General features: G+C 35.5%; 1 protein-coding gene and 2 long non-coding RNA genes across 6 annotated transcripts in view; 2 read left to right on the top strand and 1 right to left on the bottom strand.

The window, feature by feature from the left end:
• The window catches only part of LOC123379920, a 33,026-nt gene extending 23,448 nt beyond the window's left edge, over positions 1-9,578 (top strand). The window contains exon 3 of the long non-coding RNA XR_006584972.1: positions 9,520-9,578. This is a non-coding gene — a long non-coding RNA (uncharacterized LOC123379920). The remainder of the gene's footprint in view (positions 1-9,519) is intronic.
• LOC111556367 (casein kinase 2 subunit alpha' interacting protein) overlaps positions 1-25,611 on the bottom strand; it is a 387,346-nt gene that overhangs the window by 242,974 nt on the left and 118,761 nt on the right. For 3 of the 4 annotated variants that reach the window (XM_045036775.1, XM_045036776.1, XM_045036777.1), the window contains exon 3: positions 21,633-24,830. The exons of the other annotated variant lie outside the window; for it this stretch is intronic. In XM_045036775.1, coding sequence (XP_044892710.1) covers positions 22,348-24,540 — 2,193 coding nt within the window. In that variant the 5' untranslated portion in view covers positions 24,541-24,830 and the 3' untranslated portion in view covers positions 21,633-22,347. Of the gene's footprint in view, positions 1-21,632; positions 24,831-25,611 lie in introns of those variants that run through there. 4 annotated transcript variants of the gene reach the window in all.
• On the top strand, positions 9,629-15,209 carry LOC123379921. Its single transcript, XR_006584973.1, has 2 exons — positions 9,629-9,690; positions 14,957-15,209. It is a non-coding gene; the product is annotated as an uncharacterized LOC123379921 (long non-coding RNA).

The following is a 25,611-nucleotide window of genomic DNA, read 5'->3' as shown; positions in this document are numbered from 1 at the left end:
TTAACAAGATTGTTTGGGCCAAAAAGCATTCAGCCATAACTAACACTTCCACATCAATGACTAGAAAGGCATCATAATCTAGCTTTAAAGGAGTCTGAAAATTCAAATATTCTTATATAAAATTATATAACTAGTAGAAAAGAAAGTTAAGGAGAAAAGGTTTAGAGTGGCTGTTAAAGAATTCAGCCTAGGGACGCCTGGATGGCACAGTTATTTAAGCATCTGACTCTTGATTTCAGCTCATTATCTCATGGTTCATGACATCAAGCACAACATGGGGCTCCATGCTGACAGCATGGAGCCTGCTTGGAATTCAATCTCTCTCACTTTCTCTTTCTCTCTCTAATAAGTAAAATTTTTAAAAATAATCTTTTTATCTCTTTTCTCTGCTTCCTTATTTCACTGACTGGATTCATTGCCTTACTCATATGAAGCATTACTCTTTCCCATGACCCTGTGTTAGCCACCTAGACCTAATTCTAGACTCAGAGCTCAGTAGGCCTGTGGTTCAGCCCTCTTAACCACTTCTCTTTTCTAGCTTTGATCCAGGAGGAGATTTTTATATTTTGGGAAGTTGATGTTACAATTTGTGTAATTTTTATATTTTACCTCTCATTTTAATAGGCTTAGAGTGATGAGAACAGTTGTTGAATGTTCTTATTGTACCAGCTTAAGTAGAAGCACACTGTCTTTTTTTGAGATAATTTAGTCATATATAATACATCCAAAAACAGTATGCCTTTTATCCAGCTTTTCCTTATGTTAATACTGTACAGAATCATAATTATCATCAATAATAAATTAGCCTTGAGGAAATATCATTAAACCATAGAATTTCTTTGAATTTCATCTTTTTGTCACTAATGTCCCTCTTCTGTTCCAAGATTCAAGATTTCACATTGCCTTCTTGTATCTCTTCAGTCTCTTTAAACTTTAACAGTTCTTCAGTCCTTCCCTGTCTTTGACAAGGATATTTGTCAGTTATTTTGTAGAATGGTTCTCAAATTGGGCTTGTCTGGTGTTTTCTTATTTTTAGATTGAAGTCATGTATTATCAGGAAAAATACCACAGAGGTGACGTGCTGTCTTCGGTGCACGATTTCTAGACATACAATGTCCATGGGCATTAATGGTATTAGTGGTCATGTTAACCTTAATCACATGGTTAAAGTGGTATCTGCCAGAATTATTCCTTGTAAAGTAACTATTTTCCCCGTGCTGATTACTGAAGATTTAGGGAGAGCTACTTCTAGACTACACAAATATCCTTTTTCTGTTTAACTCCTGCCCCCTAATTTTAACATCGGTCAATGGATCTCGTCTGCAGCTACTATGGTGTCTTAGTGGTGATTTTCTATTTCTCTCATTCTATCAACATTTTTGAATTGAAATTCTCTATCAGGAAGAGCTATCTCTACTCCCCACTTGTTTATTCAGTTATTTATAAGTGTATTGATTCTTCTTCTTTTTTTTTTTTTAATTTGAGGTTTAATTCAGGACAATAGTTATTCTGTTGCTCAAGTTGTTTCAGTTTTGGCCATTGAGAGCTCTTCCATATGGGATCCTGAACTCCCTTCTCTCTCTCTCTATCTCTCTCTCTCTCACACACACACACACACACACACACACACACACACACATACACACACACTATCTCTCTCTGTCCCCCTCCCCCCCAGCACTTCTTTATCTTCTGGAGCCACGAAAAGCTCCAGTTACATCTTGCACTTTTCTTGTCTCAGTCCTGGGGTCCTTGTAGATCTCTAAGAAGCCTTGTGTACTTGCACTGGAGAAAGGTATTCAGAAACCAGGTTCTAGGTGCTAGAAATGCTAATCATTACTTGGGTGTCACTGCTTCTACTTCTTGTTAGTGGATAGAGCTAGAAAATATGTTTCTGTAGATTAATCCATCCACATGCTCACTCACACACACATGCATACATCTGCAGTTATCTCTCTATTTGTATGTATAATTTTTAAAACAGTCTGTATTAATAGCTCTGACTCTAATCCAGTGCCATAGAGTTTTTTAATAGCCTTTCCCCTTATTTGAAATTTCTTTCTCAGACCATGAAAAACCTGGCTCTCATTATCTATTTGTTGGTTTAACCTTAGGATACAGTCAAAGCAGTTTCAGATTTGCCAACACATATCCCTGTGAGACACAAATTTACCAATTAGAGTACATTATTTGTGTATAATGTCCAGTAGCCTTAGAGTATTCACTGAAAACAATTACAAAGTCACTTAAGTCAGCTTCTTTCTTTCCCATTCTTTTCAGTGTGATTATGTAGTTCATTTCTAATACAGTTAGATTCATTTGGGACAGTTAGTATTTTACCACTCCTGTATCATCCTAGTTTGTCTCTTTTGAAATTTATTCAGCACAATCCACTCTTTATGATGTGAAGTTCTATAGAGTTTTGACAAATGCATAGAATTAAATATCTAAAACCACAGTTTCATACAGAACATTTCCAAACCTCCCCCAAACTCTTTTCCTTCATAGGAAATCACTGCCCCAACCTTCATCCCCTGGCAACCTTTTTCCTGTTTTCCAAGTCTACATTTCTGCCTCTTCCAGAGTGTCAGCTAAATGAAATCATAAAATATGTAGCCTGTGGGTTTGGCAAAATGCATTTAAGATTTATTCCCATTGTCGTATAAATCAGTGTTTTATTTCTTTATACTCTGAGTAGTATTCCATTCTATAGATGGAGCACAATTTCTTTACCCATACATCGATTGAATGACATCTGGATTATACCCAATTTGGGGAGTATGTAAATAAAGGTATTATATTCATACATAGACTTCTGTGTGAACATAGCTTTTTATGTATCTTATGTATATATCCACAAGAGGGATGGCTAGATATATGATAGATGTAGGCTTATATAAGAAACTGCCAAGCTATTTTTGCAAATAGCTATACCATTAGCTTCCCCTCCAACATAGCAGAGCGTTTTAGATTCTCCATGTCTATCTTCTCCATATCTTAGCCAGTAATGAGTATTAAAAAAATTAATTAATTTATTTTCATTTAAATTAATTTAGTTTTCATTTTTGTTGTTTTTAGTTTTAGCGATGTCAAAAAATGTGCAGTCATATATGTATACCATGAGCTTGGACTTTGATCTACTATTCCCTGGTGTTATGACCTTGAGCAGGTCATGTAGTCTATTTCAGTATCCTGACTGTCAAGAAGGATTAATAATAGCTCATCCCTCATAGATTTTTGCAAATTAAACGAGATAATGAACATAAAGTCCTTAATATTGTCTGATACCTATGCCACAAAAAATTAATTCTTCCCCTTCCTTTCTCTTCTTAATGTCTTTACATTTACTCTCTAAGTCATCAAGTTTGCCAAACATTTAACATTGGACAAAAATAGCATTTTCAAGTAAAGGAAATGATTTTTGTCTGTACTCATAGGTTTTTTAGGCTTTGTACACTTGAAATTGTTGGTTCCTTCTTGCTTAACATCACTATATTTGATATCACTAGATTTGATAGAATCTCTTGTCTTTTTCTAAAATATCTTTTTTTCTTTTTGCCTTTCACTCTAATTATAAGTTCCAAGTCCAACTCTACCTCTCCTATTCTGATATATTCCAAGCTTAGATTGTGCCTTTCTCTAAACTATTCTTATTTAGGATCAGAATTGATGGAAAGCCTTTCAGAATCATCTTGAGAACCTTTTCAAAATAGATATGCTTACTCCTGATTTCTATTGTAGCCTCTGGTGATCAGTGTAGAGATTTTTTTTCAATTAATTAATTTTTTAATGTTTATTTATCTATTTTTGAAAGGGGGGGGGGGAAGAGAGAGAGAAAGACAGAGAATCCCAAGCAGGTTCAGAGCCCAGAGTCTAACACGGGGCTTGAACTCCTGAACCATAAGATCATGACCTAAGCCAAAATCAAGAATCAGATGCTTAACCTACTGAGCCACACAGGCACCCCAAGATTTTTTTTTTAAATTTTTGTTTTTGAGAGAGAGAGAGTGAGAGAAGGGGAGGGGCAGAGAGGGTGAGAGAGAATCCTAAGCAGGCTCCATGTTGTCAGCATAGAACCCAATGTAAGACTCAATTTCATGAACCACAAGATCATGACCTGAGCTGAAATCAAGAGTCAGACACTTAACCAACCAAGCCACCCAGACACCCCTAGAGATTTGTTTTTAAAATAACCAATTGACACAATGTCCCTTCCCTTACTTCCCTTTCAACCAACTCACAAACCATGATTTAGGATGTGAATGTCTTAATAAACACTATTCCATTCTAGTTCTTTTCATATCTAAACATAAAATGCAGTGACCTTTTTTTCCTCAAGACTATTTTATGCTAGCTTTAGCAATTCTGGAAGATATATTTTCAAGCTGCTTTTTAAAATTCCTAAATGATCTGGAAATTATGACTTTCCATGTGAGTTTGAAATGTATTACTAGAGAGTTTGAAATATATTTCTGGTGGCCTTTAATTTATCTGACCCTGATAAAATTAAGGGGAAGGAAATGTTGACTATCCTATGTAATCTCTTGGAGCAACCCACAAAGCAACAAGATAATTTAAATTTTTTTACTTTTTCTTTAAGAAAGATGTATTTAAAGACAAACAAGAGAGTAGGTCCCTTAATTGGATAGTTTTTCTAATAAATTTGATTCATGTAATTAAATCAACAGAAGTGCTTCTAAATTGTCAGCATGGGGCAACTGGGTGGCTCAGTCAGCTAAGCAGTTAAGCATCTAACTTCAGCTCAGATCATGATCTCGTGGTTCATGAGTTTGAACCCCTTGTCGGGCTCTGTGCTGACAGCTCCGAGCCTGGAGCCTGCTTCTAATTCTGTGTCTCCCTGTCTCTCTGCCCCTCCCCCATTCATGCTCTGTCTCACTCTCTCTCTCTCTCTCTCTCTGTCTCAAAAATAAATAAAATAAACATTAAAAAATTAAAATAGTCAACAAACAAAATTAGTCTTGACTAAAATTGTTTAAATAATCTTAAGAATAACCTTACACATCATGATTTGAATATAAAATTGGGAAGTTGCTAGCACTCCACAAATAATCTGGAAGAAGAGAGTTGCTCTTTACTGATATGGGGAAGATTTCTGAAGGAACAAGTTTGGGATTACAGCAGAGATGTAAGAACAGAGATAAGGAGTTTGGTTTGCAATCCATTAAGTTTTAAATGACTATTACCATTGAATAAGTAGTTTGGAGTTATGATATCTGGAATGGAGTTTCAAGTTCAGAATTATCACCTAATATGTAGTAATGAAAGCCTCTCTGTGAAATGAGTGGAGAAAGAAAACAGATCCAAGGACTGAATCTGGGGGCACTATAGTGTTTAGATCTAGGGTACTGATGTGGAAAGTAACAACTGCAATGAGAAGGAAAGGAAGAAAACCAGGAGCATTTGGTACTGTGAATTAAAATAAGAACATGTTTTAGGAGAGGCACCTGGGTGGTTCAGTCAGTTAAGGTCCAACTCTTGATCTCAGCTTAGATCTTGCTCTCAGGGTCATGAGTTCAAGCCCCATGTTGGGTGTGAAGCCTACTTTAAAAAACGAGTTTGAGGGAACATAGGTTAATAAATTTATTAATGAAGTACTATGGAAAATTCCCTTAAATGAAGATCAGGAATTGTATTTAGCAATATAAAGGGTTATAATTACCTAGACAGTAGTGATTCTCATATAGCAGGGTAAGTGAAACCATGATTAGAGTTGGTAAAAAAAAAAAAAAAAAAAAAAAAAAAAAAAAAAAAACACTTAAAAGAAGTATTTAGAGCAATCATAACTTAAAAAAATTTTTTTTTAACATTTATTTATTTTTGAGACAGAGAGAGAGCATGAACAGGGGAGGGTCAGAGAAAGAGGGAGACACAGAATCTGAAACAGGCTCCAGGCTCTGAGCTGTCAGCACAGAGCCCGTCGCGGAGCTTGAACCCACGGGCCACGAGATTATGACCTGAGCCAAAGTCGGACGCTTAACCCTCTGAGCCACCCAGGCGCCCCAATCATAACTTTTTTTAAATGTGTGAATGGGTAAGTAAAATGGGCTGGAAATGGAGAAAAAATTGTTTCCTTTTTTATGATAATAGAAAATACATTAGTTTGTTTGCTAATAGGACAAAAATTGGGAATGGGAAGAATTGGTCATAGAAGGGACAATTGGTAGATAATTATCCCTTTGCAGCTAAAAGAAGGTAGAATTAAATGTATAAAGGGAAGAGGCCTTATATCATGACACAGAAACCTGAGACAGAGTGCAGTGCATTTGTTGAGAATGAGAATGTCCAAGGAGAAGAAAAGGTATCAGTTATCCAGGAGAGGAGAAAAAATGATGGACTTTGGACAGCATTAAAGGCTCCTGTGATGTTTAAAGTGAGACATATCAGCACATTCTCTAACCACATTCACCTGCAGAGATGCAAGTTTAGAGGTAGAAAATTTAATTTAACAAGGATTGGAGTTTTGTCAGATAATTACAAGAAAATGAAGATGTGGTGAGAGATGAGGGTATATGTAATGATTTTTATAATGATAGATTATGAAATTTAAGCCAGTTTAGGAAGGCATCAAGGACAAAAAGACAATGAAATGTTTTTAAGAACATTTGATTGTGGTCCCAAAATACAGTTGGAGTGAAAGCACTAAATAATTAGTGGGGTGCTGGAACCTGAGATTTTATGGAATGTAGTAACAGAAAGATCTAGATCCTGGACGTGCTTTTGAGAGGAAAAGGAGCAGGCACTATGGAGAAATCAGAGAGATGAGAACCTCAGGTTATTGCAAGAGTTGTAACAGGAGTATTGAAGAAGATAAAAGTAAGCCAGAATCCAAAAGACACTGATGCCACATTCAGAAAATGACTAGAAAAAAAAATGAGATATTGAGGATACAGCCATATGACATGGCATTTACACCTGGGATGAGGGGATGGGAATTAAAGACAGAAAATGGTTGGAAATACCAATGGGCATCAAAAGTGAAATTTCCCTATTTCAAAAGGAGTGATATAAAACATATTAAAGAACTTACTCAAGGGATGCAGCATCCTCAGAGGAGACCTAGATTTCAACCATTTAGATTACTCGGAAAGAACTGATCAGACAAGAGCTAAATGTGGGTCTAGGAAATTGTTCTGAAGACTGACCATACTGTGGGGCTCAGAGGAAGGGTTTTGATATTTGGGTAGGGGTGAGAAAGAGGGCTAAAACAGGAGGAGAGCGTTGGCCAAGGGTGATTATGACCAAAGTTATGGATTTTTCTCAATGACTGACTGAAAAAGCAATTGAGATGAATCCTTACATCATCAAGGCAATAGCAGTGAGGTAATATGTCCATTATATGTACAATATAATCCCAAATATTTTTAAAACAAATACAACATGTCTGCATTTGCAAAGGCAAAATATGGAACAATATATTATAATCTTCTGTGAATTGTTTTTAAGAGGGAAACATAATGTTGGATTTCTATAGTATATGTTTGGTTATTTTCTAAATTTTTATAAGCATTCACTACTTCTACAATCAAAATTTATAAAACTATAATAGCACATAACATCAAAGTATGTACATGGTGATGCCAGTTATGTTTTTAAAAATGTGGGAGAATTGGGGCACCTGGGTGGCTCAGTCGGTTAAGCATCTGTCACTTGATTTCTGCTCAGGTCGTGATCTCATGGTTCGTGGGTCTGAGACCCACGTTGGGCTCTGTGCTGGCAGCTCAGAGTCTGGAGCCTGCTTCAGATTCTCAACCTCTCTGACTTATTTATATTCTAGACTATCACTGTCCAATAGAGATAAAAGTGAGCCACATAGATAATTTTAAATTTTCTAGTAGTAGTATTAAAAAGACACTAGTAAAATTAGTATTAATAATATTTTTATTATTTGAATAATATTTTTAACATCATAGATCCAAAATATTATAGTTTCAACATGTCATCAATATAAATACTATTGGAGTGCCTGGGTGGCTCAGTTGATTAACCATCCGACTCTTGATTTCAGTTCAGATCATAATCTCATGATTAGTGAGGTCAACCCTGCCTCGAGCTCTATGATGACAGTGCGGATGGTGCCTGCTTGGGATTCTCTCTCTCTCTCTCTCTCTCTCTCTCTTTCTCTCTCCCTCTTTGTCCTCCCTTACTTGCATGCACACGCTCTCTCTCTGTCTCTCAAAATAAATAAATATTTAAATATAAATATATAAATACAATTAATGAGTTATTTTACAGTTTTTGTGCCATCTTCTATGAAATTTGGTGTATGTTATCCTTACAGCATGTTTCCATTTGGATGATAAATTTTCATCAGATATATTTGATCTGTATTTAAAGTTGCTAAATGTATAGTTTAAAAAAATACATTTTTATACACAAGTCCTAAACATATGTTCAATGGTTTCAAATAACTGAATCAATTTCTAAAAATTATGTTAGAAATCTTTTTATCTAAATTAATAATCTTTGTATCTAAATTAATAAAACTGGTTCATCTTTTATAGAATAATTTTTTTTTCTGTTTTGGAGCAAAAGCATACTGGTTCCAAAACTATGTCTGTCCAAGTTAAATATATTTATTAACTCTTATGTAAATTCAGCATTCATGTTCTTCAAATTTTTCTTTTCTATTTTGAGAAGAGTTTACATAATGTTGTCAATTACAATTAAAATCTGCATATTGTTCGTGTTGGAAATTTTTCAATAATTACTATTGGCTTGTATTTTGAAGTTTTCATTTCAGCATAAATTCATGTACCTGTTTGGCTAGATCACAAATAAGCTTTTCTTTGATGCTGCAAGTTTTGTTTGCTTATATGGAATGTTACATCAACGAAATATGTAAATCACACTGCCGTTTTTGTCTTTTTGAATATTTGTCAAGCATCCTTTTTGTTTCAAGAAAAATTTGAATTAACAATACAGTAATCTTTAAGTCATTTGTCCACAACTCAACAAGGGGAATTGGCAAAGAACACAATATCAGTGAATTCATTCTCTCTCTCAATAGCTTCCATAAACAGGCTGTGATTCATAGTAATTGCATGCATATATTGAATGATTTTAACAACTGTGTACATTATATTTTTAATATAATTGTCTCAAAAACTGGGCACAGACATTTTTAATATATATTACAGAGTGGAATGAAACAATAAAGGAAACATCAGTTTTAATTCCAATCAGTATGGAATTTTGACCTAACATAGGTGGAGAACCATACATCACATAGAAATTAATTCTTCCATAATCTAGCTGAATTTTGTCTTTAACAAAAGGAAAAGCTTGAAAAATAAGCTATAAGAACTATTTTTTACACCACTAAATGACCTTTCTATGTCAACTTCAATGTCCTCTTAGGAAAAATCCACCCCAAGCATAGATTGGACCATGTGTCTCATATAATGCATGATTCTCAGTCTAAAGAAAACTGTTTGCAATTTTTCAAGTTTTGAATAAGTGTGTTGTGCTTTTTTTATTTTTACTTTTTTACTTTTTCAGAGAGAGACAGAATGTGAGCATGGGAAGGGCAGAGAGAGAGGGAGACATAGAATCCAAAGCAGACTCCAGGCTCTGAGCTGTCAGCATGGAGTCCAATGCAGAGCTCCAACCCAGAAACACAAGATCATGACCTGAGCCGAAGTCTGATGCTCAATCGACTAAACCACCCAGGTACCGCTGAAAAAGTACTTTTTGATATTGATAGAAAAGTATTGTATTCTAAGAGTTGTTACTTGGTGACTTCACTGAAGATATTTCACTTTAGAACTGTGTCATTTTGAGTTTTTCCTCATAATTCGGTAATGGAGTTTCTGAAACAAATATTTTTTGTATCCCTGTGTATAAAAATGGTTTTCCTTTTGTGCAAAAATCCAAACCAAGTTAGAGTCTGCCAAATTTACAAGTTTAAAACTTTTAAACTTGTAAGTTTACAACTAACTGAATAAATAAAAATAAAAACTAACTGAATAAATAAAAATAAAGAAATATCGATTCTTTTCATTTTAATTTTCTTACTGGAGATTACTGGAAAACAGTACCCACACTGTTTATTTCCAATTTGACTATATTTAGAATTGCCAAATATATTTATTTAATGTACCTTGTTCTTCATTACCATGTTTGGATTTAGATTCATCACCCTATTTTATGTTTTCTCACTAATCTTCTTTTTAAAAACCAATTTTAAAAAATCCTACCTATACTGCTTTAAATTTGACAAATTTTCTGTACTCTCAATTTATTTTTTTAATTATTTGAAAGAAATATCCTCAGTTCTATCCTTATTGTAGCTGTCCATAAAACTTTAATGTCATATATCTCCAAGGATATATCACAACATCTTTACTTTCCTTCTAAAAATTACAAAAATGTGAAAATACTTAAAGGGTATTAATTCCACTTTCCAGTCTTGATATTAATGGCCAATATTTTAAATTCACCTTATGTTAGTGCCTCCCAAGGTAGTCATCAGGATGTTTTTATTTGTTTTTTTAATAAATTCTACACTGCTTTAGAAAGCAACTATTAAAAATAGTTTCTAAATGTTTCTTAGACATTTAACTCCACGTTCTGACAACTAATAGTGTTGACACTTTTTTGACTGTTGATAGAAAATGTACTTGCTGAAAATGTTTCCTAAAATTGTCCATTATATTCTATATAATTTTTAACACAATTAACAAATAAATTGTTGTGCTGCTCTCATGAAGCATACCGCAATTGCTGTTCATCATAAATTTTTGACAAACCTGCAACTCTCTTTTTTCCCATTATTTTAGACATAGTGCAAACTTCCACAACTCCATTTCATTCTGGACAGTAGTACGTTTTCATTTTAAATTTAAAATAGACCCATACTTATTTGTAAACTAAAAATGTTTTTTTTTAGTTTTTTTAATGTTTTATTTTTGAGAGAGAGAGAGAAACAGAGTGTGAGTGGGGGTGGTACATACAGAGAGAGAGAGAGACTGAGAGAGAGACACAGAATCTGAAGCCGGCTCCAGGCTCCGAGCTGTCAGCACTGAGCCCAACGCTGGGCTCGTACTCACAGGCCATGAGATCATGACCTTAGCCCAAGTTGGACACTTAGCGGACTGAGCCACCCAGGTACCCCTGTAAACTAAAAATGTTTTAATTGTACTGTAATCAAAACTTTCACAAGAATTCAATTATAAGTTACATATGCATTACTGTACCTCATGCTGCGCATATAAAATATTCAAGTAAACTCATTACAATATTACACCAGTATAAAGGAAATGTAGTCTTACCAAAACTATAACATTGTGTGTATTTTTAAAAACATTTTATACTGCTTCAGTGTCTAAATTTTAAAGTATGGTACAAACCTCATTTCAAGTGCTCCATAGCTACATGTGGCTTAATGGGCACTGAGAGTGCACGCAGTTCTAGGCAGATGAAAAAACGTTTCCTTGACCATTGTGTAAACTTTATTATTAAACTAAGCCCTTCTCTGGATTCCATTTCTCTTTCAGTACATTTGGGGTCATAATATGCTTCAAATTTCACAAGAATATTACAGAGCCCTAGGGAAGATGGCACATTGGGAGTGCTAATCAATAATAATGTTAGTTATCTTTTTAAATCTCCAAAGAATTAGAAATTCTTTAGATGATTTTTCATGTCCATGATAGTGATATGATCCACTCAGAATTATAAAATTTATAGTAAATATATCTAAGTATTTTACATGGGATCAATTTGAAAATACAAAATATAATTCCTCAAACAAATAGGTTCTATTATTATAATTATTAATATTATTGAAAAGTTAAATACAATATTTTTTTCTCTAATGGACATTCAAAGAAATTGCAACTGCTAAGAGAGATGAAGGCTAATTTAAATTTTAGTAATTAATAAGAATATCAAGTACCATATACTATGATTCCACTTATATTACAGATTTCAATAGCCTTCTTTCTATTATGAATAATATGGTATGGTCTCACTCTTTAAAAAATAATTTCCAATGTATTACATATATCTATTACATGTTATACTTTTTGTTTGACTAAGGAGTAGCTATACTTTAACTCATTTTCATACTCTAAAGTACTGCAATTAACACTTCTTTACTGAAAGATTCTAACACTTCTGTGTTACCTTTTCAAACACTTCTCACTTTGTAGTGTAAGCCTGGCACAAATCCCAGAATGTGATTCTGACACACCATTTCCTCACTGTGGGAACAAGCTTTGGGGAACTCATTTTCTATAAGCAACAAAAATAGCTCTATGCCCATCCCTCTCTACCTCCTATCTAGAACCAAATAGTTATTCAAATATTTATTATCAAGGCATTTACTAGGGGCAAGATACTACACAATGTAAAGAAAAGAATGAAGAAAATATGCTGAAAGGGTTTAGACTTTCAGGCATTTGGCATCTCAAGGATGAACTGGAAATTGGAAATAAACTGAAAGGATCTATGTATCAATGTAATCAAAGAACATATGCCAGAGGCATAGGAAAGCAAAGAAAGAACAAGTGGTTCACAGAGCAAGCAGGGTGTTGCTATATCGTTAACAGAGATGAGCTTACCTAATGGATAGGATATTAAAATAGATGAGTGTGGATTTTGGATGTTCTAAATGACCCCAGGAGCATTGAGCAAGGTCTAAGAGACAGAACATACTGAGTATATTTGAGAAATTGTAAGAGAAAAAGATTACATGGAATTGAAATGCATTATGGTTGTAATACATTGTGAAAATAGTAGGTGATGAAAAAGAGATTCATATGGACAAAACAGTGGAAGGCTGAAGAGTGACAGGCTGAAGAGTTTGGATTTTGCTCAAGGAACAACAAGCAGCCTTGACCTGAGTGGAAATGGTTATAATGAAATACAGATTTAATTGACAAAAGAGGAACTGTTAAGGAGTACTGTAACTGATATTTTGAATATGGTTCTCAGGCCATTATTATCCTAAAGCATCAAAAATGCTTAAGTTCTGTTACCAACTATAATTATTAAAGTACAAAGTGGATGCATAAATGCGAAGGAGGAGGAGGAGGAAAAGGAACAGAAGGAGGAGGAGGAGGGGGAGAGGGGGAAGGAGAAGAGGAGGAAGGAGGAGGAAGAGGAGGAGGGAGAGGAGGAGGAGGAAGAAAGGAAGAAGGAGAAGAAGAAAGAGGAGAATTATTTTAAGATAATAAGAATAAAGGTAGGAATGATACTGTTCATTCAGGGTTACTGTGTGCCAGATGCTCACCATATATCGTCCCTCTTTGATGAGGGAAGGTTTTCACAGTGAATGACTAACTTGCCAAAGCTGTGCAGTTAGTGACAGAGCCTGGATCTGAGAGTGTCTGGGACCAAGAAGGTGGAATACATGATCTTTATCCCTGAGTGTTAAAGTGGTATTTTAGTTTTTCAACGTGGAGAGAAACACATACTTAGACCAGAGACATAATACAGTTCTATTTCTTTTTCTGGAAAGAATTTACGGCACAGAGTTTAGATGATGTTCCAGACGTTGTCATTTCCTTAGGAAATGACTTCTATAAAATGGACACTCGATGTTGTGCAAATGAATGGAAGAATGAGCCTAGTTCCACCTTCATTCTAATTTTTTCAGCATCTCACATTTCATGATTTTAAATAATATAAAAAATAAATGGTGGCTTACATGGCTCTTATTATACATACACAAGATCAATTAATGTGACAATCAATTAATTACATATTAATGTAACTATATAGTTATTACAGGTGTTTGGAATCCTGTGAACAAAAACGTGATGAAAGGAAGTCTGGTACTAAGTGATTAAGTGAGGAACAGTTTAGATTAGATTTACCTATAGTTTTGTATTGAAGAACATTATATGCAAGAATTTGGAAGAATTCTAGGAAACATAAACTTTAACTCTTTTGCTTTATAGATGTATGAGAGGGGATTAATAGAGGCTAAATTACTTGCTGATGATCCTATAGTATGTTAATGTGAGAACCACATCCAGTCTCTTGCACAAGAAATTCAACAATTCACTAGTTCTTTCTGTGGCGTTGGAGGATAGGCAGAGGAAGAGGCAATGGTAGGTGGGAAGGGACTGGAGAAGTCAATGAATTTGACATTAAACTATAACAGAAAACAAATTGAGGAAAACAGAAGAAGACAATGAAGGAGCTTTAAAAAACTTTGTTTTTTTTCTTTTCCTTTTTTTTTAACGTTTATCTATTTTTGAGACAGAGAGAGACAGAACATGAACGGGGGAGGGTCAGAGAGAGAGGGAGACACAGAATCTGAAACAGGCTCCAGGCTCTGAGCTGTCAGCACAGAGCCCGACGTGGGGCTCGAGCTCACAGACTGTGAGATCATGATCTGAGCTGAAGTCGGACGCTTAACCGACTGAGCCACTCAGGTGCCCCCCTTTTTTTTTTTAAGAATCTATTTGACAAAATATTTACATGGTTTGTGTCAGATTAGGAGAAAAAGAATGAGGGAGAGGAAAAGGAAGAGAGAGGATGTAGGAGGAGAGGGTGGAGAAGGGGAGGATACTAAAAAGAAGACAGGAAAGAGAAAAACAGCACTTTATTTCAATAAAATTCAGTAACCTGAATATTGATTTTTGAAGAAGGATCGTCAACCCAGCTGGCATAGACTGAAAACTTAGCAGGCAGCACACGAAGGAGGAAAAGACAGGGAAAGGGAGAATCTGGTCCCAGCTCCATTCCACTCTCATGAAATGTTCTCCCTTCTTCCTTTCTTGAACCCCCCCGGGCACCCAACTCTCCATCTTTTCCCTTAGTGATTAATTTTCTTCATCCATGTTAAGCTAAAAATAGGCAAAATATCATTTTAAAAGTTAATAAAATGAATTTTATAACCATTTATAAATTAAAGAGTAGCGTACTTAAGAAAAAAAATTCCTTCTTTAACCTATTGGTTTATCCTTTCAAATCTTCTTTAAAGTGACCGAAGATCAAAAAACACTCAAAACTAAGGCTGAACAACTATTACTACTGCACATATTGTAAATGGACGGGGAAAATCTATCAACGGTTTTCTTTATGATGTATCCTGTCTTTACTTAAGAGACAAATGTCTCTTGTCAGAAAAGCTTTCTCAAACCACCCTATCAAGAACAGGAGTCAGCAAACGATGCACCAGGGGCCAAATTTATCTGCTACACGTTTTAATAAAGTTTTATTGGAACACAGATGAACCCATTTGTTTACATATTGTCTGTGGCTACTTTCATGCTACTGTGCATTGGAGGGCTATAGGGAAAAATGGTTATTAAGGTTTTAATATTATTGTGAAATTAATCTCAAGATACGTCATACCACCTTACATCAACTGATTTGCTGCATCAGCTCCTTTACCAGCCCCAACTCAGAGCTTAGTAATAAGCATTTGAGCTCACACAAAGGGCAGATTGTTAGGTCAGCTTCAAATTATCAGAGACCTTGCCTAGTACCAAAGTTTACCCAAATATTTACAAACTACACTTTGTCAAGGGCACAAACAAAGTAGAAAGAAAATTTGGACATTCTAGAATGTACCTACGCTCTTCTTTTCTGCACCCCAATATATTATCTCTGTTACAGAATAACCTAGGAGGTTTGCAAGAGACATTTTTTAAGGTACCATATCTACATGTCAGACTTGTAGGAAGTCAAACCACTGTCTCTAGTAACAATCCGTACACAGTGAGGAGCATTTTAAGTTACAAAATATCACTGTCTTATATCCAGGAAATTGTATAGCTTATTTGGCATCCTCTAGTGAGTCTTGAATTATAATTTCATAGATTATTTACAGTAAGTAGTGATTAAACACAGATAGTGTTGCTAAAGGCATTCCACAAATGAGGACTATTCTTCATATCAAATGCCTTTTATCTACTTAAAGGAAATTCCATTACATAAGGAGATAGGATTGAGTCACCTGACTTACTTTCTCCCCAGGCTTGGAAGGAGGTCTCCTTCCCCAAGAAGGATAAATGGATCACGAATCTCAGGCAAGCTACTTAACATTCTTTTCCCCAGGCACTTAAAAGGAATACTTGGTGAATGAATGTATAAAAGGATGATAAGCAGAGTCTTTATAAATCCCCTCTAAGTTTGTCCCAGTTCTGAGACCCAAAGTATACATCAACTAGAAAAACAAACAGATGTTGCACTAATGTATTTTGATATAATTTTATATGGCTAGAGCATATCTACTACCACAGATATACCTACAGAAAGCCACCGTTGGAGGAGGAATGATAAGAACGGAAGCATGCAAGAAGAAAGCTTCTCTTATTAAAGAAAAAATAGAAAAATAAAAAGTGTGGAGTCAGAAATGTGCCTTATCCTGGGCAGCTAGGTTCTCCAACACAGTGTGCAGAGAAAGGAAGAGATGTTCTAGAAATGCCTGTAATAGTGGTTTTCATGTATTTCAATTTTGAGACATGTCAAATAACTATAAATCTTGATATAAATATTTCATGTTCAAAAGTATTAAAAAAGATTTCTAAATGGTTCTGTAAATACCCTGTAAAACATATGAAAGAAAAAAACATCAATCTAAAAACTGAGTGCCACTGAGAAATATATCTTGGTGATGCTGATTTTTTTTTCTTTTAATTAATGGGAGGAAACTAAAAAAATACAAAAGTAGAATTAAAATTCCAGAGGGAGAAGTCAGGAACATAAATGATAAGAGAGAATAACAGATGTGAAAAAACTACTCAAAATAATATCCCAGAGCTCAGAGAAGAAAAAAATAATGGTGCAATGAAATAAAAGATACTAAAAACAGAGAATAAAAATCCAACATATAATTAATGAGTGGTCACACACACACACACGCACAAGATAACACAACAGATTACATAAAGCAATTTTCAAAGTTAGGGAAGACAGATTTAAAGAGTTTATGTGTACATATTGAAAAAGCATATCTAAAAACACTTGCTGGCAACATTTTAAAATTAAAATGACGAACAAAAATTCCTTAAGAATCCAAGCAGAGAAAAATTGTTCCAAAAAATGTCAAATATCAGTAATCTATTTTTTTAATTTTTTTTTAACATTTATTTATTTTAGAGAGAGACAGAGTGTGAGTGGGGGGAGCAGCAGAGAGAGAGGGAGACAGAGATCTGAAGCAGGCTCCAAGCTCTGAGCTGTCAGCACAGAGCCCAACATGAGGTTTGAACTCATGAGCCCTGAGATCATGACATGAGCTGAAGTCGAAGGTTTAACCTACTGAGCCATCCAGGTGCCCCTAAATATCAGAGTAATCTAAATTACGAATTACCGAGAAATGTATCCAGAAATTTCTAAGAGTAGTGGAAGAACCAAACAAAAAATTATTGCCTTAAAAATATGGGATACAAATTGTTTAAAACAGTGAAACTATAGGAAAATCTATTCAATTAATTTATAATTCTATAAAAAAAACTATCAAGACTGTATAAGAAAAGGTTAGACAGATCACACCGATAGACTGAATATACAATGATCATGTATAAACATGAACTCTAACCTATAACCTGCAACTAGCAGCCCAAGAAATCAACTCATGATCTGTAGTAACCATCCAAGGAAGCTCACCTTCTATTACTATGTTAGGTTTGTAGAAAGTCAGACCATCATCTCTAGTAATGGTGCAGGAAGTCAAACAATAATACCTGAAACCATTCACCCAAAATGGCCAGGACATGATGAAATAAGTAACAGCTTCACTAAATTTTGTCCCTGCTTCCACTTCCAACTTAGAACCTCTCAGAGAAAGCCAAATGTGCACTATACCAACCAAGTAGGATGACCCTCTTCTAGTAAGTTTGCCCACAGCTTTGCTATGCCAACTGTTTCCATTTAGGGCATACCTGAATCCTCTTGTTTTCTCCTATAAAACTTTCCTATTATCCTGCCTGCTTTTAAATTTCTGCCAAATACAAGTAATGGTGGCTGACTCCCTTGCTATAACAAGCTTTGAATAAATAGCCTTTACTTGTTCTCATTTGGTTGGTCCTCATTTATTTCTACTTTTGAATATAGATGTATAATGATAGTCAGTTTTAGAAAACTGAATGTAGTAGGGTATAATCACAACATATGATGACCAAGTAGCATTTATTGATAGCGCAAGGGTCATTTAGTATCAAGCTAAACCAAAGAGCATATGTGTGGAATACACATATACAGAATTGCTACAAAGGGGCGCCTGGGTGGCATCATCAGTTAAGCATCCAACTTTGGCTCAGGTCATAATCTCACAGTTTGTGAGTTCGAGCCCCACATCTGACAGTGCAGAGCCTGCCTAGGATTCTCTCTCTCGCTCTTTTTGCCCTCCCCCACTCTCTCTCAAATTAAATAAATAAACTTAAAAAAAAAAAAAAGATGTGTTCTCATGTCTATCCCTCTCAATTTAAGGAGAAAAGCATTAATGAGAGCAAACTTTTTCTATTACTTTTCAGATGATCTTTTTTTTTTAATGTAGTGATTTTTGAGTCCTTCTGCCTTTTGAAAATCTAGTCTGATCTATATAATATTTGGCAAAAATTTTTTGGCCCTTCTGGAATGACACATGTTTTTCCTCATTTTAAAATTCTATTGGTATCTCAATACAATCTGGGAGAGAGATACGGTTGGATAACCATTGCTTATGCATTTGCCCCATAAGTTTGATGCAATTTTATTTTCAAAGTACAAAACACTGGCTAAAGACTTCTTTTGAAAAAAATTTTGAAAGTAGGCACTGTCATAATTAAGAAAATATAAATAACTGCCAATACACTGAAAAGTTAAGAACAACTAAATCATAGTCCAAAAAAAAAAAAAAAAAAGGAAAGAGTGAAAAGAAACTACAATGAGGTATAAAGTTTAGAAAACAAGCTAAGAGACAGAAAATTAAACATGTAAATTCTATCAATAAATAAAAATCAGTTGAGCTCCTCAGTTTGACTTAATTCCATAAATATTTATTGAATATTTAATATGTGCCAGGTACCACTAAGCCCTGAAGAGTTAGTGGTAAACAAGATTAACGCAAGACCTCTACTCCTGAAGTTTAGTATACTGGAGAGAGTATTAAACAAGAAATGACAAAAGTGATGTGTGTCATCAAAAGAGAAGTTCAGGATGAATAAAACACTTGTCAAGTGTTTTCTAAAGTACTATCATGGTGAAGGCCATGAACACATTATCACATACATTAACTTTTTCTTCATCATCACTGATAAGCTATACATCAGCCAGCATCACATTTCATACTGAAATACTAGAAAGAAGCACTGTTAACATAAGAAATAAGACAAGGATGACTGCTGTTATCAATAACAGTTTTATACATGTTCTCACCAAGATAAAAGGTACAAAGAACAATTCAAACTTATGGGAAAGAAGCAAACTGATGAAATGTTACTTATTTCAAAGAACTAAAAGAAGATGAAGACTTTCAAAAGCATTAATTCAATATCAACACTATTTTAGGGCATGCACACTATGCCAAGAACTAGGTTAAAAAAATAATAGCACAAGAAGTTTTCAGTATAGTAAGTGAAAACAGATAAGAAACAATTACTTTACATGTGGTTAAGAGCAGTACAAAGAACTAACACAGTTTTATGATAATAGGGAAGCCAACTAACCCTTATGTAAGTGCATCAGGAAAAGGCTTTCCAGAAGACATCAAGACAAAACAGAGCCCTGTAGGATAAAACTGCATGTATGGGAAGATCTTTCTGAACAGCAGAATTTTCTCTTTAAGAGTGTAGGATGTGAGGCCAGGGAAATAAAAGCAAAATAAACTGTTGGGACTATATCAAAATAAAAAGTTTATGCACAGCAAAAAAACAATCAACAAAACTAAAAGGCAACCTACTGAATGGGAAAAGATATTTGCAAATGACATTTCTGATAAAGGGTTGATATCCACAATACATAAAGAACTGATACAACTCAAAACCCAAAAAGCTAATAATTCAATTGAAAACTCAGCAGAAAACACGAATAGACGTTTCTCCAAAGAAGGCATGTAAATGGCCAACAGACACATGAAAATGTTACTCATCAACAGAGAATTTCAAATCAAAACTACAATGAGATATCACCTTATCTGTCAGAACGACTAAAATAGAAAACACAAGAAACAACAATTGTTGGCAAGGATGTGGAGAAAAAGGAATCCTCCTGCACTGTTGGTAGGAATGTAAACTGGCACAACCATTGTAGAAAACAGTATGTACATTTCTCAAAAAATTAAAAATAGAACTACCCTGTGATCTAGTAATCTCACTACTGGGTATTTACCCAAAAAATACAAAAACACTGATTCAAAGGAATATGTGCACATCTATGTTTATTAGAGCATTACTTGCAATAGCAAAATTATGGAAGCAGCCAAGGTGTCCATCAATGGATGAATGAATAAAGAAGAGTTGATATATATAATGAAATATTATTCAGCTATGAAAAGAAAGATTGAAATCTTGCCATTTGCAACAAGATGTATGGAGCTAGACAGTATAATGCTAAGCAAAATAAGTCAGAGAAAGTCAAATATCATATGATCTCACTCATGTGTGGAATTTAAGAGACAAAAAAAAAAGAACAAAGGAAAAAAAAAAAGAGACAGAGACAAACCAAGAAAAAGACTCTTAAATATAGAGAACAAACTGATGGTTACCAGAGGGGAGGGGAGTGGGTCAATGAAGGAAATAGGGGATGAAGAACTTAACATAATGAAAAATAAATTAAATCATTTAAAAAAATCAGTTTAAAAACAGAGGCCTTGGTACATTCTGTGCATTTTTTTTTTTAATTTTTTTTTCAACGTTTATTTTTGGGACAGAGAGAGACAGAGCATGAACGGGGGAGGGGCAGAGAGAGAGGGAGACACAGAATCGGAAACAGGCTCCAGGCTCTGAGCCATCAGCCCAGAGCCTGACGCGGGGCTCGAACTCACCGACCGCAAGATCGTGACCTGGCTGAAGTCGGACGCTTAACCGACTGCGCCACCCAGGCGCCCCACATTCTGTGCATTTTAAAGCAATTAGTATGGCTGAATCATACTAGTTCAATCATAAAAGAAATTTAGACTTTCCCCAGAAAATACTGGCCAATGATGAAAGGACCCTAAGCAGTGGAGTGGCATTATCACATCTGTGTCTTACAACTGTGTTCAAAAGTTAGAAGTGCATGTTTAGGAGTTATTGCAGTTATCCTGGTGACAAATGGTTGTGACCACCACTAGGATAGTGGCAATGCTGGAATGTAGGAATAATAAGGCCATAGAACTCATAGACGTAGAGAGGAGCAGGCAATGAGAAAAAGAGTTAAACAACTCTGCGATGAATGGTGGTTCATCCCATTGAAATAGGAACACTTAGGGCAAAGGATTATAAATGTAATGACCCGAACTGTAAATGATAATAAATTCTGGTGGGTCATGTTGAGTTTGGGATGCCTGTGCAAAGTTCCAATTGGAAATTTCCAGTATACAGTCAGAAAGATGTTTGTGGAGCAGCATTGTGAGTCATTAGTGCATGCAAATGATACTAAATTTAGACCCTGGGGATTGAGATGATCACTTAAGGTGAGTAGGTTAAGACACCTCCCTTTTCTTCCCACTACCAGTAGACCCAGTGGCACAAAACCATTTTTAAAACATTTTTATTAACCCATTTTGGATGTATAGATAGAAGTGATGAACAGGCTTTAGAACCTATAATTTAAATATTGGCCCAGACCATAGGTAAAGTTGTTTGTACCAGTTAGTTATTCTCTCCTGAGATTTGTTAACTAAGGTGAACAGATCGCTGGATTTCAGAGTGTAGGATCTTAGCATAGAAGAATTTTCCCTAGGAACACATAACTAGAAAGAGATTATCATAACTAGAGAAAACATTCCTCTCCATATACATTCTTATCTATTGAACATGATCTGAATTTTCTTTAGAGATAGGGAAACAGATTAGCATGAATTGGCTCACGAATACTGTCATTAGCATATTCTATGAGGAAAGAGAATAACAATGAGCTAGATACTGTTCAGGGCAAGACAAATGAGGTCTTTCTGGTTTATGGCCAATTATGATTAATTCGTGTAACAATGATTATACAGTGGCTACTATAAGCCGGGCATTTGGTTAAAAACCTGGGATTCAGTTTTGTCTTCTAGGAGATCACAGTCTATTATTTAACTAGAAAATAGACTTAAGAGTATTAGTTCCCCTTAACTAGGTGCTTCGTCAGCTAAAATATACAATCACACTTAATTATTACTAAGAATTTTAATAAGCATGATAAGAAATCAATCTCTAGTTTCAAAGAACTAAGAGGTCAGTTGCTTTCAAAGAAACAAAAGTTAATTTAATCAATATTTCTCTCATTTTGAAACTTTGTCTGAAAAAATTTGAACAGCATCTTTGGTCCCTTTGGCCCTTTTACTGTGGTGCTATTCCTCATAGGCCTTGTTCTGGGAGATGGTGATTGGTTTTGCTGTGGTTTCCCAGTAAGTGGCTGATGATTTTTACTACATATAAACTCAAGCCAGGAGACCCCTGGAGGCAATCGGTGGTAACTAAGCACCTTAGTGAACACACAACCTGAGAGAGTAGATGTGGTAGACTCTTTGGAAGGAGGGGGTAAAGAGGGCACAGTTGAAGAAGAAGAGGAGGAGAAAGATGATGAAGAGGAGGAGGAGGATGTAGAGGATGAAGAGGATGTAGGCAGGGACTGCGGCTCAAAATTATTACTTTTCTTCACATAAAGTAGCCAGTCAATAGCCTGGGGTTGTTGGCTTACAACTCTGTCTTCAGAGGCTGCTGTCAGCCCTTTGTTCCTCCTATTTAGCTCCTGGGTGATACCAGGTTCAGATGTAGAGAGAATTTGTATCTTTTCCATTCCTTCAAAGTTGTCTTCAGGGATTTCATCAGGCTGATTTTCTTTCACCGAGGATGGAAGACCAGATGAGGGAGAAGTCTTTGGTATGGAGAGGAGAAAAACTAATTTCACTTCTATTCCCCTCTCAGAACTGAGCTCAGGTGTTGGGATGACAAATAGCGTTGCGCCATGAGGATCTTTCCTTCCCGTAAGATGGTTACATTGAGATTTTATGCAGGAAGCACAAGCTAAACATACAATATAATTTGATGAAAGTCGGGGACCAGGATGAGGATTTGGCCTTCCCCTCATTCTTCGAAAGAGAATCTGCCTACAGAGATCCCTCTGGATTCTGGTCTTGGAGAGGGAATTGACAATTTTATTTACAACATCATCAGGGACACTTCCACCTTTAACAATGCAGGGATGAATATAATCTAAATTCCATGATATTTCTTTATTTGATGCTGTCTTTGCACAAAGATCAAAGCTGCCTTTATTCTGGAATCTGGAGCCCAATGTTGAAGCAGCTATGCTCCTGATAAAGTGTTTAGAGCTTGATAATGATTGACCTGAGACATTTGGTTTATACTGGGGTGAAGATAAATCTGTGGCCCTGTATTTGTCATTTGGTGAAGAGGTATTCTGAAACTTGGAGTGACAAACCGGTGAGTTGAGGGTCCTGAAGTCCCGATTAAGTGTAAGCACTGTCTGAGATTTAGGTGGGAAAAATGGCAAACTCTTAGTCTGGTGGACAGAATGTGCTGAAGGTGATTTCCTTGGTTTTGAATGGGACAATGGTAAGCTCAGAACAATGGAATTAGAGCTCAATGCAGCTGTTGTCTGAGGTTTGGAGTCAGATAATGGTGAGCTCAGAGCCATTTGATTGGATTCCAATGAACATGATGACTGAAGCAAGTCATGTATTTGAGATGTAGAGTTGAGTGATGGTGAGCTCAAAGATCTTTGATTGCGCTCTAATAAAGATGTCCAAAGGCCATCCAATGAAGATGTTTTCTGAGGCTTGGACTGTGGTAATGCTGCGCCAAGCACTCTTTGATTAGGTCCCAAAGAAGATGATTTCCAGAGGACATCTAGGGAAGGTGTTTCTTGATGTTTGGGGGGAAATAATGATGAACTTGAGACTCTTTGATTAGACTTCTGTGAAGGTGATGTCCAGCAAAAGTCTCGGGAAGATGTAGTCTGAGGTTTGGGGAGGGGTAATCGTGAGCTCAAGTTTGTTTGACTGGACTCCAGTGATGAAGATGTCTTATTAAGATCAAGTGAAGGTGTCACCTGGGATTTATGGTGGATCAAAGGTGAGCTCAAGGCTCTCTGATTAGGCCGCAGTGAAGTTCTCTGGTGGGGGTCTAGTGTAGGTGTGTCCTGACGTTTGGATTGGGATAATGGTGCTTTTGGAGCCTTGTTATAGAAACCCTGTGAAATTGTGTCCTGAGACTTGGCAGAGGGCAATACTGAGCAGCTCTGCACCAACTTCTTAGAGTTAACTGGAGGTGCTGCAAGGTGATTACTATGGGATTGCACTCTGACTACAGGCAGCTTATTGGGTTGATTTAGTTTTTCACCTGTGTATTGATGTGTCAATGAATTGGTTGTGGCCGGTTGGTAAGAGTGTTCTAATGGCACAAATTGTTGATCATAATATGCCAATGGCTCCATCTTGTGCCAGTGGTAGAGGTCTTTTTGAAAGCAGCTGGCTTGTGGGATATTTTAGTAACTGAGTCTTTTAGCTGGATTCTATGGGCAAAGAATATTTTTAAATAAATAATCTTTGGTAGTTTCCTACTTCTATCTTGTTTCCTCTCTGTTAATTCTCAAATATTACAGAGTGTCTCAAAATTGAGGTATAGATGAGGTTGAAAAAATTATCACCATTTGAGATTCTCCTCTATCTTCTCTTTCATTCCCTAGAGCTTTCTCTCTCTCTCTCTCTTTTGAGGAAATAATGCCTGTTAATAAAATAGTGAAGAGAGTTAAGAAGACATCCTGATAGGGATATTAGTTTTCTCAAACAATTTGTTGTAGTGACTAGAGCATGGGCTTTATGTTAAATCCAAGTCAGCTACTCTATGTGTAACTTTTGAATTAAACTTTCTAAACCCCATTCACATATCCATAAAATAAATGTGATATTTAATTTACTGAGCTAAAGACTAAATAAGATACAAAATGAATAGCAATGTCCAGGATATAATAGATGCTCAAATAAAAGGTAATAGCCATTTCTGGTACTCTTTTATTGATGGCTTAAGTAAAAAAAAAAATCTATGATAAGTTTGTTGCATGAAATAAGAAAATCTTAGAGAAAAGTGAAATGGAAGTGCTGAAGTGTTGGTTTTCAATTTAGATTCAATTACCTGTTGTTATCACCTTTTAGCTTATTTCTAAAAGTCCATAATTCCAGTTGAAAGTTTACTGCATACCTTTCATGCTGTTCTTATTTTTCACCAATATATCTTTTGAAACCATTGCCTACTACCTTTTAAAACGAATGTCTTTGTTCATGTTTATTTTTTTTTTTACTCTGGTGATCTCCATTCATTCTCTCATTTCTCTCCAGGCCTTCACTAAATTATTTTCTTTTCCTCTCACCTCAATATAGTGCTCAGTGTTTCATCACCAGGTCTCTTCTCTTTTTGTTTTATTCCTATGCAATCACACTAGTTGTTTTTTATTTAAAAATGAACTATAGAAACTTCACAAAAAAACCAGGAATATATAGCTAGCCGA

Source organism: Felis catus, chromosome C2, assembly GCF_018350175.1.
Source record: "Felis catus isolate Fca126 chromosome C2, F.catus_Fca126_mat1.0, whole genome shotgun sequence".
In the NCBI taxonomy this organism is placed as follows: Eukaryota; Metazoa; Chordata; class Mammalia; order Carnivora; family Felidae; genus Felis; species Felis catus.
The sequence above is the reverse complement of the archived record's forward strand: the minus strand, read 5'-3'. Positions and strand labels throughout refer to the sequence as shown.